Below are 15,094 nucleotides of genomic sequence, written 5' to 3'. Positions count from 1 at the left end.
TGAGGGGTGACATGATAGCAGCCTTCCAATATCTCAGGGGTTGCCACAAAGGAGTCAAACTATTCTCCAATGTACCTAAAGGCAGGACAAGAAGCAACGGATGGAAACTAATCAGGGAAAGAAGCAACCTAGAACTAAGGAGAAATTTCCTGACAGTTAGAATAATTAACCAGTGGAACAACCTGCCTCCAGAAGTTGTGAATGCTCCAACACTGGAAGTTTTTAAGAAGAGACTAGACCAGTGATGGTGAACCTTTTAGAGACCGAGTGCCCAAAAACTGGCCCCGCCCCTGCTCCACCCCCTGCCCCGCCCCTGCTCTGTCCCCCCCATCCTCTGCCCTGCCTGCCCACAGGACCACTCACTGCCTCCAGGGCCCGCCGCAGATCGCCCAGGCAGCCCAGCACCGCTATGGCGGCCACACCCTCTGTCCGCGCCCTGCAGCATCAACTGCATGATGGGGTGTGAGGGCAGAGTCTTGTCTATGCTGCCTGGCTGCCATGTCCTTGGCTGCGCTGCTCCGTGTGGGCCACGCTCGAGGGTGACTCTCCTTCAGGGGGGCTGCTGGAGAGGAGGGGGTCACGGGGGGAGGCAAGGCTGGGGCAACGGCACGTGTGCCTACAGAGAGGGCTCTGAGTGCCGCCTCTGGCACCCATGCCATAGGTTTGCCACCACTGGACTAGACAGCCATTTGTCTGAAATGGTATAGGGTTTCCTGCCTGAGCAGGGGGCTGGACTAGATGATCTCCAAGGCCCCTTCCAACTTTCTGTATTATTATTATTATTATTATTATTATTGTTGTTGTTATTTGGTTCCAAAATATTGCAATCTGACTCTGCTTTTCAATGTGCATTTCTTTTTCTGCAGGTTTGATTTTGAATCATGCCACAACAGCACCAGTGCAGGGGAACATTGCCATCCATAGGAAAAAGGCAAGAAAAGGAAATGCCCGCAAATATAAGACTATGGCTCAGATGGAAATAGGACAAGCTCTAGACCCTCGGCATAGAAATGAAAGCGGGATACCCTCTTTTTCTGTCTATAAACGTGTCATTCGGATAAAAGAAAGAAGCGACCCTGTATTTCTGCACAGAAATGTCACCTGGGTATTGTTGCAAAAGCAGAACCGCTCCACACCAAGAAATACCAGTAGGTCACCAACAGGAAAAGCCCGTGGCACTTTCAAGGAAAATGACAACTGCACAGTGATGTGGGAGGAATGTGGCCTTCGCACTAGGAACAGCACTCACGCACTCAGAGAGAAAGAGGCTAGGCTTCTCCACAAGCATGGCAGCCCACCCCCAAAAGGGAAATTGCAGGGAACGCCCTCTGCAAATCTCAGTGTAAGGCTTCCTGGAGAAAAGCAGAGAACCTTCCAGAAAATTGGCAAAAAGAGGACTGGCATTCAGGCAGAGCTGGCAAAAGGACCGATTACTCTGCGCAGCCAGGCTGAAGACAGAAAGGATTCCACAACTTCCTTACAAAATGCTAGTCAGCCCCTTCTGCAGAAAAAGCTCAGTTTGACTCTTAGGGAGGCTAGTGGAGTATCACCAGGAAAAAGACTCAGCAGCCAGCCGAGGAATGTCAGCTGGGCAGCAGAAGACAAGGCCCAGAGCCCTTCTCACAGGAATGCAAGCTGGTCATTGCCCAGCCAAGAACTGCTGTCTCCCCATAGAAATGTCAACCAGGCCCTGACCAGAACTGAGGATGGCCTTCAAAGCAAGAATAGTGTCCAGGCTCAGCTGGGGAATACCACCCAATCAAAAACTAGGAGAGGACAAAATTTACCTCATAAAAATGTCTCCCAAGGAAGGACAGGCTCACCAAAACAGCAGCCTGTAAAGCCCAAAGAAAGAAAGAAGTCCACCATGCCTTCTCTGCCTCCCACTTGCTTGCTGTCTGAACACGCCATAGCCTGTGGGAATGCCCACCTGAAATATGTGCCCAAACTGACTGATTCTGTTCTGAAAACCCTCTACCTGGCAGGTGAATCTCTGAATCATCCAGGCATCCAATTTCTACTGTTGAATTTTGTTCTAAGTGCTGTGCTAGAAGGAGTCACATATTTAAGCCTGGTTGTGCCAAGTTATAAAGTTTTATGCAAAGTGGGTTCAGCACATTGTGGGTACCTAGCCACTGTGTTTTAGAGAACCACGAGGTCAGTGTTTTAGAGATATTTCCTTACCTAAAAGAGAAACAGAATGACCCTCTGTAGGCAAAAAAAATCAGCGAGAGTGGGAGTGACTTTTGGCTTCCTGTCAGCTTCCTCATTGAGTTTCCTTATGGGAAGCTGGCAGGGAGCATCGGTTAAAGGTTAAAATAGTGTTGTCTCTTGAATTTTGACACCATCCAGAACTAGCCTTGATGTAAATCCTACATTTATTATCACCTTTGACACCAAAGGCAGGTGGCCAGTAATGAGCAAAATGGATCAAAGAGACTTTATTGGAAAATTCACTCTGATGTGTATACTGACTCTTCCATTGTCATTCTGCTATTCGGTGCCTAAAGAGCAGGTGGTGTATCATGTGAAATGTTGGGGAAACTACCAACAATAGGGTGCCATTGGGGTGGGAATCATGGAGTAATGTAATAGACTGAAATAGCCTAATGGTGAAATTCCAGTGGAATGCCCCATAAGTTAGTCTCAACCAGTAGACATTTACATATGACTCTAAAGAAAAAGAAAACAAAGGTGGAAGAATCCTCAGTAATTTTTCTCCCAGGAGAAGTTGGCAATTTTCTTACTATTATGATTTTTTTTTGGGGGGGGGAGCAGTGTCACAATTGATTGAACTTGCCAGGTGAGAGAATGGGGTTTAAGGAATGGGCCAAATCAAGCATCAGGCAGTTGGTATCAGGCACATCCTGTTCCCAGTGCAGTGCTGTGATTGGCAGATATTTTTCCTGCTGGCTGGTGACAGGGTGAAGATGGTGGGCAGCAAAGCTGGAAGACCCAACCAATCACTTTGCCAGCCATGCACTGCATGAACCTAATCAGGGTAGAAGCAGAAAAGAGATCAACTGTGGAGGCAACTCATATAGTGCCAGTAGAGGTCAAGGATGAGTGAATAGCACCTTCTGCTTAGCCATAGGAAAAAGCTGAAGATTGTTCTTGTGGGTTGCTGCATGTGAGTTTGATGATTAAAAAAAAAAACCACCACCCTCTCCTGTGCAACTCCTACACATTCACCCTCTTTTGGAATCAAACACTGGCTGACTGTGTAAAATGTCGTTCAAGAATTCAAACAGTCTCTAATTAAGACAGTAACCTTTTAACATTTCCCTTTCCCCCTCCCCCCCAGAGAATGAAATCAACAATATCCCAGCTGGAGTTTTCTTGGGATTACCTAATCTGGAATGGTTGGATCTCAGCAAGAACAAGCTGAAATCGACCGGCTTGCACCCAGAAGCCTTCAAGGTAATTGGAGAGGAAGGGCTATTTGAAAGGGAAGGGGAAAATGCCAGGGAGGAGTGAATTTAAGGGTTCTTGTATCAAGCATAGGAACCCCATATGAAGATACGCTATAGGGAAAATGAAGCAGAAGCCATAGCCAATGGGTAGGGAACAGTTGTAGATAAATAAAATGTGGCAATTTTGCCAGACTGTCTTTCTCTCTGCTATTCCCTGCCATCTCATATCTCCTTGTCTCACTTGCTATGATATCTCTTCAACCTGTGTGAAATTAGCTCTGCACGAAATGAGGCTGAAGGTGCAGGCAATGCAGCACTTAGACCAGAGATTTATTTATTTATGTGTTCGATTTATATGGCTACCTATCTCAGACATATGACTCCGCATGGCTAACCGAGAATAAAGACAAGACAAGCATAGAAAAACAGTAAGTAACAAATATAGAAGCTGACATAAAACCAAGAACACAGTCAACAAGAGATGGACTCAGCCACCCACCTTGGGCCCCGGGCTCAGCAACAAAAGCAGGTTTTTAGGGGGTTACATTACAAAAGACCAGCAGGGTCGGGGCAAGTCTAATCTTTGGGGCAGTGATGTTCCAGAGAGCGAGCACCACAAGAGAAAAGGCTGTTATCTGGGGATGTACGAAGTGACACTCCCTAACAGACGGGTTCTAGAACATGTCTCTCCTACGGGATCTCATGAGACAGGTAGATACAACTCCCCTCTTGTGGGGAAAGATGGCCCACAAGTAATCCAGTCCCATGACCCAGTTTTCTGCTCCATGTTTACATTCAGAGCACGTCTACTGCTATTGAACCTTATCTTGCCTATTTGCAATACGGCAATAATATTTGAATGTTTATTAGTTACTTCTCTTCTGCTATTGTTATCGATACTCTTTCTTCCTACACAGAACCTCACCAAACTGAAGCGTCTGAATCTGGATGGGAACCAGCTCACTTCAATCCCAGCCTTGCCAAGTTCATTACATGAACTTAAACTGAATGACAATAATTTAGCAGGACTTCAGAGACAGAGCTTCAGAGGTATGAGACCTCTCACGAACTGCTTTTTCCTAGGATAGCAAAAACAGCAAAAAGTCTTGGGACATGGACAAACTCTGCATGCAATCAGGGGCCTTCATTTCAAAATGCCAGAGCTTTTATTAGTCAGAGAGGTTAGTGTACTAATCCACTTCTCTGAGAGATTTGTGTAATGCTGCCATGTCCTAGACATAATAATATTTCTTTTTCTCCAGAAGAACATTGCGCTAAAAAATTAGAGATTACAATGGTGTTTTCATATATTTTGCTAAAGGTATGTCCCTTAAAATTGCTCAATTCCTTCACCCCTAGGTTATAAAAAGGAGTGCGGGGACACATATGGTCCCATGGAACATGTACCCACTTAGGTATTACATCATGCTTTTTAACCATGTTGACAAATCCATGATTGATTGAATTAATACAAGACACTAATTCATAAATCACCATTTACAAACCATAAGTAATGGCTAGATTTACCCATTAAGTAAGCCACATTAAGGAAATTGGATTATGAATTAGCTTCATGTGGGGATCCAACCAGCATCTAGTTTAAAACTCTGGTTGTTGTTGATTTTGAGTTTTTGAAGTATAAAGAAATGCAGAAGTAGTGATCCATCCTACCATCCATCGATCCATTTTCTAGATGTATTTGAATTACCAGCAACAGAACTCCTAGTTACGTTAGAGATGTGGTAGGGGACAAATGACAACATTGGTATTACAGTATCATCACACAGTAGCTACAAATTGCATCAGGCTTTGGGAACAAGTACACAATGGTGATCTTCATAAATTTTTGTAGGGTAGGACATTGGGGAAGATCACTGTTCTGCTGTTTTACACATTACGCAACACATGTGCTACCAAGATGTAGACAGTAGAACAATTATATAATAGGACTTGCCATCATTATACATGAACTCATTTTGCTAACAGCATCCATGTGTCTAAATATCTGAAACCGCTGAACAGTCAAATAGATAAAAGCAGTGAAAAAATGCCATTGACTTGGGCAGGCACAGAAAAGATATTTCCTCAACTGAAAATTTAGCCATAATAAGGACATATCTTGTGTTCTATACATATTTATTTATTTCACTTCTTTGTTATTATGTTCCACATCTTGCCTTTCCTGCAGGACTTTAGTGCAGTGCACAGGGATCCTCTTCACACCTCACATTATCTTTACAACTCCAAATCTGGGAGGTACAATATGTTAGATTCAGAGACAGTGACTTGAAGTTGGGTCCTTGTGGCCCTAGTCCAACGCCTTGATCACAACATCATGGTGTCTTTTTAATACAACAGACACATTAAAGTGTACCCTTTCATCCAAGCAGTGTTAAGCAGAGGTTTCCAGTGAATCCAGAATTAAGAGAGCATTTGTTGTTCTACTTTTTTTTTCTCCTATGACCTCCCATGTTGGATGTGCAGCTTGCTTTCCAAGCAGCTTATTTACCAGTTGATAAACAGTATGTAAACAGGAAGCTGACACAGACATTGGACCTACTGCAAGCAAATTCTGTTATGTTTGCACTTAACAGAGGCCCTTTGTTTCTATTTTATCTCTGAGGATAAAGTATGGTCTAATAGTTCCTATTTCCTATTTCCTTCTGGAAATTGGGCTTATGTACATAACAAGATTGTCGTTTGTGTGACTTAGAGGGTTTTTTTTCATTTCTTCCTTAAAACTGCCAGGTCCTTTGTTACAAAATTGGAATTACCAAGAGCAGGAATGTAAGCTTTTCCTTTTTAACCTTTTTCTAAAAGGTTTTCCCGTGGTGGGTTAAGTAACAATTGAGCAGTTTCCCCCCCTCTCTTAGCCAGATTTCTGTAGGTTACATAGAAGATGATACACATAAGAGTAGGGCTATGAAGAGTTATAGGCCATCAAGTTCAACCCTTGGATCAGTGTAGGAACTTAAAATTAAAGCATCAGTAATAAATGGCTTCTAGCTTCCACTTAAACACATGTGAAGGAGAATTTATTATGTCTGAGTATTTTGTCCCAGTGCTGAACTGCTATTGTTTCCCTTTCAAAATCTGCCTCCCTATAACTTCAATCTATTATCCCATGTCAGGAAAGATGGAGAATAAGACTTGACATTCTTCAATTTGAAGTCTTCTAAGGCATTTACAGACCTATCATTTCCTCTCTCAGTTCTTTCTTCTAAAATAAGGGAGAAAGATGCCAATTATAAAATCTACTTCAAATTGAGTATCTCAAGGGTGTTTTTTCAAAAGGCAACTGGATGGACTATGTTTTTTTCCTTGAGGAAGAAGATGTTTCACTTCTCATCCAAAGAGCTTCATCAGTCAGAACTGATAAAAAAAACCAGTCCAGTTGCTTTTTGAAAAAGCACCCTTGAAACAACCATGATCTGGATGACTGAGAATCACTATAGACCTTCAAGTTGAGTGCATCTCTCTGAGACTTCATAAGCACATCCAATCTATTTTCTTGGCAGCAATACTGAAGTGATTTGCCACAGCCTGCTTCCAACAGGCCATAGGTTAAATTGGAAAGTGCTTTTTGCACTTTCCAATTTAACCTACAGCTCAAAATCTTTCTGGCTGTGTCTTATACTAATCTGGTCTGACTCTACTAAGCTTTTCAAAATCAGCCAAAGCTGCCTATGTGTTACCATTTAGCTGGACCAGCTCTTTGTAACTGGTATATATCCATGCAATGCTTGAATGACAACATCCTTATCTTTTGTGGTAGACTTTTAAGTTACTGATTTCAGGAAGCTGTGGGAGCATGGGGTTTGATTTGGCTTAATGTGGAGGTTGGGAATCAGCAATGTATTTTATACCATATCCTATTTATCACTGCGATTCCAGAACTGAGTCAACCTGAGCAGCATTTTGTAAAACATATATTACAAGTTGTTTTCCACCTGATCTGTGCATTTTCAAAAAAGTGGTTCTACCTAGTTCTGAGAGGCATTCATTGCCTCTGTCTCTTTCTTCCACAGGCCTCTTCAAACTGCTCACCTTGGAGCTAGAAGGAAACCAGCTGCATGATGGCAACGTTCCCCCTACTGCTTTCACGCCCCTGGGCAGGCTTATCTACCTGCGACTAGACCGGAACCATTTTCGGACTATCCCATCGGGTTTGCCTGCATCTCTGCAGGTGAGCAGAATACCTTTAATTTAGATCAGAATGTAACTCCTGAAACAGACTTCCCCAAGCTGCTATGCTTCCAGTTATGCAGAACTGCAATCTCCATTGTACAGATTGGAGGTGATGGGAGTGGTAGCCCAACAGCTGTAACTGATATACTGCCAAATCTTGGTTTGGAAAATATTGACCACCTAACCCAGGCTTAAAACAGAATCTGGAAGATCAGTGGTTCATCATGTCAGCTCTGAAGAGCTGAAGGTGGTTGCTCAGGATATTTTTTTGATAATTCTAACTGGGAAACTGCCAGGGCACAACTTCATACTCCTCTGTTTGAAAAAACTACCCAAATCTGATTTAAAGAAAGAGCAATAAGAGGATAAAGCAGGGAGAGGACTTTAGGTTGCCATCTGCATTCCTATCTATATATCACTTTGAGCTCCCTTCAGAAATAGATCAATGGTCAGCCTCATTTAACCTGTCTCCCTCTGTGCTTGATACCTTGCAAGGTGAGGAGGTGCTCTCTATGGATTTTGACCTAAATGGCATATCTATGTCAGCTAGTGAGACAGAGCAGATTGGGAACCAGGATAGGAGAGGCAAAGGGAAGCTGATGGCTGAGGTGCTTCTGGTTGTGTCTGGAATCATCTCATCTACTTCCAGGAGCTGCATCTAGATTCCAATCGCATTGAGGAGGTGACTGAGGGTGTCCTCAACAGAACTCTGAATCTCACTGTGCTGGTTCTGAGCAACAATAAGCTGCAAGAGGATCGCATTGCTCCACGTGCCTGGATTGACCTCCTGTGAGTAACACGGCATTTCCATTCCTAGGGACAGAGCTAAAACTCACTCCCTTTGAGCTAGGATTGCCACTCCTCTCCACTGGCAAATGTGGTGATAATCAGAAATTCAAGACTGCCTGTTCTTTTTCTTTGAACCTCAATGCACTAGCAGACAAAAGTAACTTCTGTGAATTTCTGCCTGTTCTACAGCTATTAAAGACGTAGGTGTCCTGCCAGGAAAAGAAAAGCTAATGCAAATACTTCTTGTGTTAACAATTGTCAAGATCCACCAGGAAACTTTTCCACATAAGAATGACTCAGTTTCTTGCAAATAACATGACAAAGGAGGTGTTGCATCATTGGTTTGAGGAGGAGGATTAAGGAAGGGGGATGACAAAAGCAGCGTTGCATCACTTGGTTGCAAACCTCACTCCTTTTCTGTATGCGTTATGACACTGCATGCATGTATAAAAGTGGCTGAGCTTGCGTGATGCAGATTTTTTCATTTTGACCAAAGGCCATTTGGATAAAAGCTTTGGGTTCTGCAGAGGCAGAACAAATATTTGTGAAAATGGGGCTTGCTAGCAATCCCGTTTTTTCTGGAAAGATATTGGGGGGGGGAACTTATTACTCCAAGAGTAGGAACAATTCAGAATAGAACATTGACTGAGTGATATTCTTGGTACCCTTTTCTGGTTCAACTGGAGGGAATGTGGCTCAGCTCCTAATGCTTGATGAAATGCATAAATATATGCACTTTGAGATCAGCAGAAGTCGAGATGTGGCAGGCTGCCTTCTGAAGGATGGAGCAGTGATGGAAAAGTTAGCAGTGTGCAAATGCCCAATTTAAACTCACTGCCTTTCAAAAGAATCACAGGAAAAAAACCCCTACATTTTTCTGAGTTGACAATTAGAATGAAAAATTACACCAGATTAATAACATAACATAAAACACAGTATGAAATAACATCATAACATAGCATATTGCAACAGCAGTGCTCCATTGTGTTATGCTATGTTACGTCCTGTTACCTTATGTCAGTGGTGGCGAACCTATGGCATGGGTGCCAGAGGTGGCACTCGGAGCCCTCTCTGTGGGCACACACACCGTCTCCCCAGCCCCGCCTCCTCCCACGGCCCCCTCCTCACCAGCAGCCCTTCCGGAGGAGAGTCGCCCCTGGGCGTGGCCCACGCGAAGCAGCACAACCAAGGGACATGGTAGCCGGGCAGCGGGGACAAGACTCTGCCCTTGCGCCCCGTCGTGCGCAGATGCTGCTGCAGGGCATGGGTGGAGGGCGTGGCCGCCATGGCGCTGCTGGGCTGTCTGGGTGATCTGTGGCGGGCGGTGGAGGTGGTGTGTGGCCCAGTGGGCAGGGCGGAGCAGGGACGGGGGTGTGGGTGGTTTTTTGGCACTCGGTCTCTAAAAGGTTCACCATCACTGCCTTATGTTTAAGCTATTGTCAGAGATGTGAGCCCTAGTTGCCACATAGGTATGTTACGGCCCTTCTCTCTTGTTACACTGAGTAAAATGGGGTGGGTTTCTTTGATTTGATAGCTCTTTCCAATGCGTCTGATCTTACATAGCAATGTTTTTTTGTGGCTCATGTGTTTTAATTTAATTTTAATTTAACATTTAATTTAATATATAAGCTGCCTAATTCTGGGTGGCATATAATATTCAAAATTTAAAATACAATATTCCACAGAATACAGAAAGGATGTCTGGCAAACACAGACATCTCTCATCGTACCAACAAGGCACCCCAGAGAGGTCTGCCACCCACTGCAGTCTGGGAAAAGAGTTGGCTCTTAAGGACTCATCTAAATAAGATTAGGGAGGGCGATGTGAGTGTATGGAGGGATGTCATTCCAGAGGGTAGGCGGCTTCAATGGAGAAGGCCTGCTTTAGGGATCCCATCAGGAGGCATTGCTTAGTTGATGGGCCCCAGAGCATGCAGGATCTGCCAGATCATATAGGATGGCTTGCAGCTATGGAAGACAGGTGGACTCTGAAGAAACCAGACTTACCATGAAGGGCTTTATAGGTGATGGCCAGTACCTTAAATTTCACCCTGAAGCCTACCAGGGCCCAGTGCAGCTCTTAGACAGAGTTGTTACATGGGCATACTGAGGCATAACAACCCCTCCCTCCCACTGCCACTTCTGAACCAGCTGCGGTTTCTGAGAGGTTTTCAGGGCAATCCCATATAAATCATCACAACAATCCAAAAGCGAGATGATTAAAACATGTTGTTCTACAAAAACAAAAATGAAAACCTATATTGTAGCACACATCACCAAGATGTGTGTGTTTTGGCAATGCTTGGGGGTGTGTGCGTGTGTTCTCTGATACAGTTTTTGTGCCAGCAGCCTCCCTTAGCTCATTTGACCACATGGTCCTGTCAGAAAGCATAATTAAAGTTATTTCACTCTGCCTTGATTTTGTAAAGCATCACCACATGGCCAGATTTGATTGCCTGCATTATGATGTCACATCATCAGCCCAGAGCAGGCCAGGACTGCTAATGGAAGAAGTCTTATTTTTGTAAAAAAAATAATAAATATTTTATTTATTTCCTTTACACAGAAAGCTGTGTACTGCATATTGCAACCCAGCTGCAGATCAGCTACAAAGAGACAATAAATACCATTCAAGAAAAGCAAGTGAGGGGGTTTAGCTAAAGGGTTTACATAAACACTCACATCCACTGTTTTTTTTTTTAACCACTAAAATGTTTGTAGACATCAAATCTGCATAGCCCTGCTTTGTCTTGACTGAGTGTAGAACTGTTCCTTGGCTGGGATTCTACTGATAGTTTATTTTAAAGTAGCAAAAAGTCCATTATAGTGATGGAGCAGTCTGCCTTTAGAAAGGATGTTATGTCGCAATGACTGTGGAAAAGAGCTTTTGCAATGTATCTCTGTAAACTCTAATGGCACTACCAGATGTGGCTCCAAATCCCCTTGGGAAGCTAACTGACACCCCCCCACACACACACACATACACTGATTAGTGAAAGGAAACGTTGGGTGTTTTCCATAGCCTCAGGTCCTGGCCAAGATGCAAGGACAGAGTTTGGTTTCTGTTCTTTCCTTTTTATTTTGCCCCTTTGAGAATGAGTAAAATGTCATACGTACAGCATAGAAAAAAAGCAACCCCATCCCTGAGACAGATTTAAAAAGATCTTGTTCTCTGCACCTGAGAGCGCCAATGTCCCTTTTAGCCTTGCTTCTAGGGCACAGTTCCATCTTGAGCTCTTCTTCTCAGTCGTAGAATGTGACCAAATATCTGGATATGGCTTTTATCTCCAGAAAAAGTGAAAAGTGATAACTGTGGTCTGCAATCCTGATGGACACTTGTGTTTCTTTCACTTCCAGGAAACTGGAGGCGTTAGATTTGTCTCACAACCATTTAGTACACGTGCCCTCATTTCTGCCTCGACATTTGAAACAGCTGACTTTGCACCACAACCGCATTGAACGTGTCCCCGGCTACGTTTTTGCCCATATGAAGCCTGGCCTGGAATTCCTGCATCTCTCCCACAATGTGCTGCGGGATGACGATGTCCATGCCATCTCCTTCTTAGGGCTCTACCATTCACTTGCTGAACTGCTCTTGGACAACAATTGGTTCCAGGCCATCCCACATGGCATCATCAACTTAAAGGGCTTGCAGGTTCTACGGCTGAGCCATAACCGCATCCGGTAAAGGGATTCTGTTCTGCTCTTGGTTGCCTTTGAGGAAGGGTAATCTGAGTACTGCAGGAAGAACACCTGTCTTGCATGTCTACCCTTCCAGTAGAAGGAGCTCTTTAACAGAGACAAAACTGGGTTTGATCCCATGTTCCGGGGCCATATGCCTCAATACTCTTTATTAGCCAAGGGCTTAGGTGTCAAACTCTCTTCAACCATAATGCCTATGCTGCTTGGCTGAGGGAGGCCCAGAACCCTAAAGCAGAGGTTCTTAAACTGGAGGTTAATTAACCTGGGGGTAATGACAAGATTCTTAAACAAGGGGGTAATTTGGGCATATTCTGGGGGTATGTAATTGCTTGCTTATGAGTCAGGAATCTGATTTGAGGCTGGAGCTGCCAAGATGTTGCTGTAAAACAAGAATCCTTTTTTGTGGGAGAAATTACATTATTGGAGACTGGGAAAAGAGGCTATTGGAAAGGCATCAGCTATGTTGTAAGCATGTTTGGTTAACTCTTCTCCTGAATACAAAAAGAAATAGGTGGTGAAAAAGAATGAAAAAGTGAAGGAGGCTATACACTCTCAGCTGGCCATCCCTGTTTTATGCTCCTTCCCATATTCCCAAATGGTGAAGAATCCCAGATTGACTCTTACCAAGTTCACTTTTCTGTAGGAAAGAATGCTGGTGATTGGTCATTTCTGCTTCATGTCGATTTATTTATGAATGCATGCAGTAAGCGAGTAGTATACAAGTTACTTTTGAAGCAGCATCAGTCTCCTCTAAATCTTAAGTGGTACTCAAGCAATTCCAAGCCTGTATTATACCTACAAAGCATAAACAGAACAGTTCTTGTTAAACTCTTCCAAAGTTTATTGCTGCAGCAAACTCAGTTTAGATGCAGGAAATGTGCTCATTCTTTCTTACTTAGCAAGAGGTCCCAAGGAAAAGAGACGAAGTTATTATGCTGGACTTCCTAATTCTTTGTTGCAATATAATCTTGCTTGCCTCTCTGTTGGTATCCAGGTGGGTCACAGTGGAAATAGAAGTTTGAACATTCCTACTTTGACCTAATCCAGGAAGAGTTAAGGGGAGCCTTATACAGAAAAACTCTCAAAAGTAGCGTCTTATGGAAGAGTAGATTCTCAGCAGCTGTACCTTGTTCTAAGATGACTCATCAGCCAGGAAATGTCAGCCAGTCCAGTCTCACTAACTTGTGAGCCTTAGCTAAGCCATTCAGTCCTCCAATTTTTAATAGGGCTTTAACCTTGCTCCACATTAAAGGACTACTGAGATAAGTTACAGAAAGTACTGTGAAACTCTCAATAAGTCCTTTTTATATACTTTATGTGTTCCTATTCTTTCTTTCTGGCAGACATGTGCCCCTGAACTCACTCTGTGACACAAGAGTGTCAGAAGACTCGAACATTGTGTCTGTGCACTTGGAGCATAATTTGATTGATCGCCGCCGCATCCCTCCCACAGCCTTCTCCTGTATCAAAGCCTATCACAGTGTGATACTGAGACCACAACAGAATGAAGATGATTACTGAGCCATATGGGGAATTAGACCAAAAGCAGCCACAAATTTACTATGGGAGGAAAGGGTCCTACCCTGAAGGTGGGTGGTGACTAGAGAAGAGGTCTCTGCTGTTCAGGATTATTATCTTACTAAAATAATAAGAAAAGATGAACCTACCTACATCCCCTCTTCTCTATAGTTAATTTCACATGCCTCCCATCCCCTGTACCCCATTTTTTTAATCCACATTATGGGCAGCCTTTTCTTGTGACTTGGGAATATCACTTTTTTTTAAAGAAATACATTATTTGCAAACATATATAAAAGACCAGATACGTATCCAGGTTCTGCAGATCTTTTTCTTTATGTTTATAATGAAACAGACACACATCAGTAATAAAATAATAAACAATAATAAGAGACACCAAGAAAAGAACATTTGAGATCCATAAGATGGATGGGTAGACAAAAAGCAACCTATTAGAAAATAATTTGATAATAATCACATTAAAATATGGAGATAAGATGTTAATAAAACAATCTACAGTTGATAGATGCACCAAGACTCTTCAATGCTAATTTCTCAGAGAATGCAATTTGCCACATTTTAAAATACCTTTGATTCAAAGAAAGATGTATCCACAGTTTAACAAGAATACATTTGACAGGTAACAGAAGAAATTGAGCTAATGTCTTGTTATTGCAGTCGTTTATGTGTCCTGAGATTTATAGAAGATAAACCTACAAGAGGAATAATTGTCCAAGGTACGGTAGTTTAATTGTTTTCCCACTTTCTTTTAAGACAACATATATAGTTAAACCTATTGCCCTTTCTAGTAACCGTTTGATCACACTACCCTCCAGAACAGTCTAAAAAAAGTTTAGATTAATACCCAGTAGATCATCAATTTAATTTAGCAACCTTCGGATTAATTGCTCAAAATGTGTTGGAACAAGAAAGCTGCTGCCGTTGGCACTGTCTGGTGCCTAATGCATTGCTCACCCTGCCATCTCTTAGTTGGCAATCCACAGAAGAGCTCAATTGTGCAATCATTCTGGCCCCGGTGCTTCTAGGTACTGATCGTCACTCACCATATGGCCTCTTGGCTGTAGCTCATTTTTTGCAAGCTACCCTGCCACATGTGTGATCAGCTGCAACTCAAATTCTCCTTTTTCTTCTTCTTTTTTGTATACACACGTCCCTTTTGGGGGCCCCAAATGAACATTTAATAGACATTTGGTTTCAGTGGACATCTCTCCCCCCACCCCACTCCACCCCATTAGTACATTACATCAAGGGCTTAGTATAATGTAATTTGAATGGGAGTAATATAATCTGTGAATTGTTTTTTATGGCCAATTCTTGATGAATCATCAAAACAGATTAGAAGGGACTTTCATGCTCTAAAGAATTCCAAGCTGATTCATCAAGTTCAGTTCCCAAATCTCTTTTTCTACTTTTTGCAAACTTTCAAGGCAGCCTGTCGTATTTGATATAAGAGGTCTGCATGA

General features: G+C 43.0%; 1 protein-coding gene across 1 annotated transcript; it reads left to right on the top strand.

The window, feature by feature from the left end:
• Positions 1 to 964: 964 nt before the first annotated feature.
• Positions 965 to 13,613, top strand: LOC107286715 (extracellular matrix protein 2). Its single transcript, XM_015815122.2, has 7 exons — positions 965 to 1,985; positions 3,305 to 3,420; positions 4,331 to 4,463; positions 7,442 to 7,599; positions 8,251 to 8,390; positions 11,748 to 12,074; positions 13,436 to 13,613. The coding sequence occupies exons 1-7, from the start codon at positions 965 to 967 to the stop codon at positions 13,611 to 13,613; spliced, it is 2,073 nt and encodes a 690-aa protein (XP_015670608.2).
• The last annotated feature ends 1,481 nt before the right edge of the window (positions 13,614 to 15,094 follow it).

The sequence above is a fragment of the Protobothrops mucrosquamatus genome, unplaced genomic scaffold (genome assembly GCF_001527695.2).
Source record: "Protobothrops mucrosquamatus isolate PMUCROS unplaced genomic scaffold, P.Mucros_1.0 scaffold315, whole genome shotgun sequence".
In the NCBI taxonomy this organism is placed as follows: Eukaryota; Metazoa; Chordata; class Lepidosauria; order Squamata; family Viperidae; genus Protobothrops; species Protobothrops mucrosquamatus.
The sequence above is the reverse complement of the archived record's forward strand: the minus strand, read 5'-3'. Positions and strand labels throughout refer to the sequence as shown.

Coding starts and splice junctions, on each gene's coding strand:
- LOC107286715 (XM_015815122.2), top strand. CDS start 965: ATGGCTCAGATGGAAATAGGACAAGCTCTAGACCCTCGGCATAGAAAT. Junction 7,600..8,250: donor GTTTGCCTGCATCTCTGCAG/GTGAGCAGAATA, acceptor ATCTACTTCCAG/GAGCTGCATCTAGATTCCAA. Junction 12,075..13,435: donor CTGAGCCATAACCGCATCCG/GTAAAGGGATTC, acceptor TCTTTCTGGCAG/ACATGTGCCCCTGAACTCAC.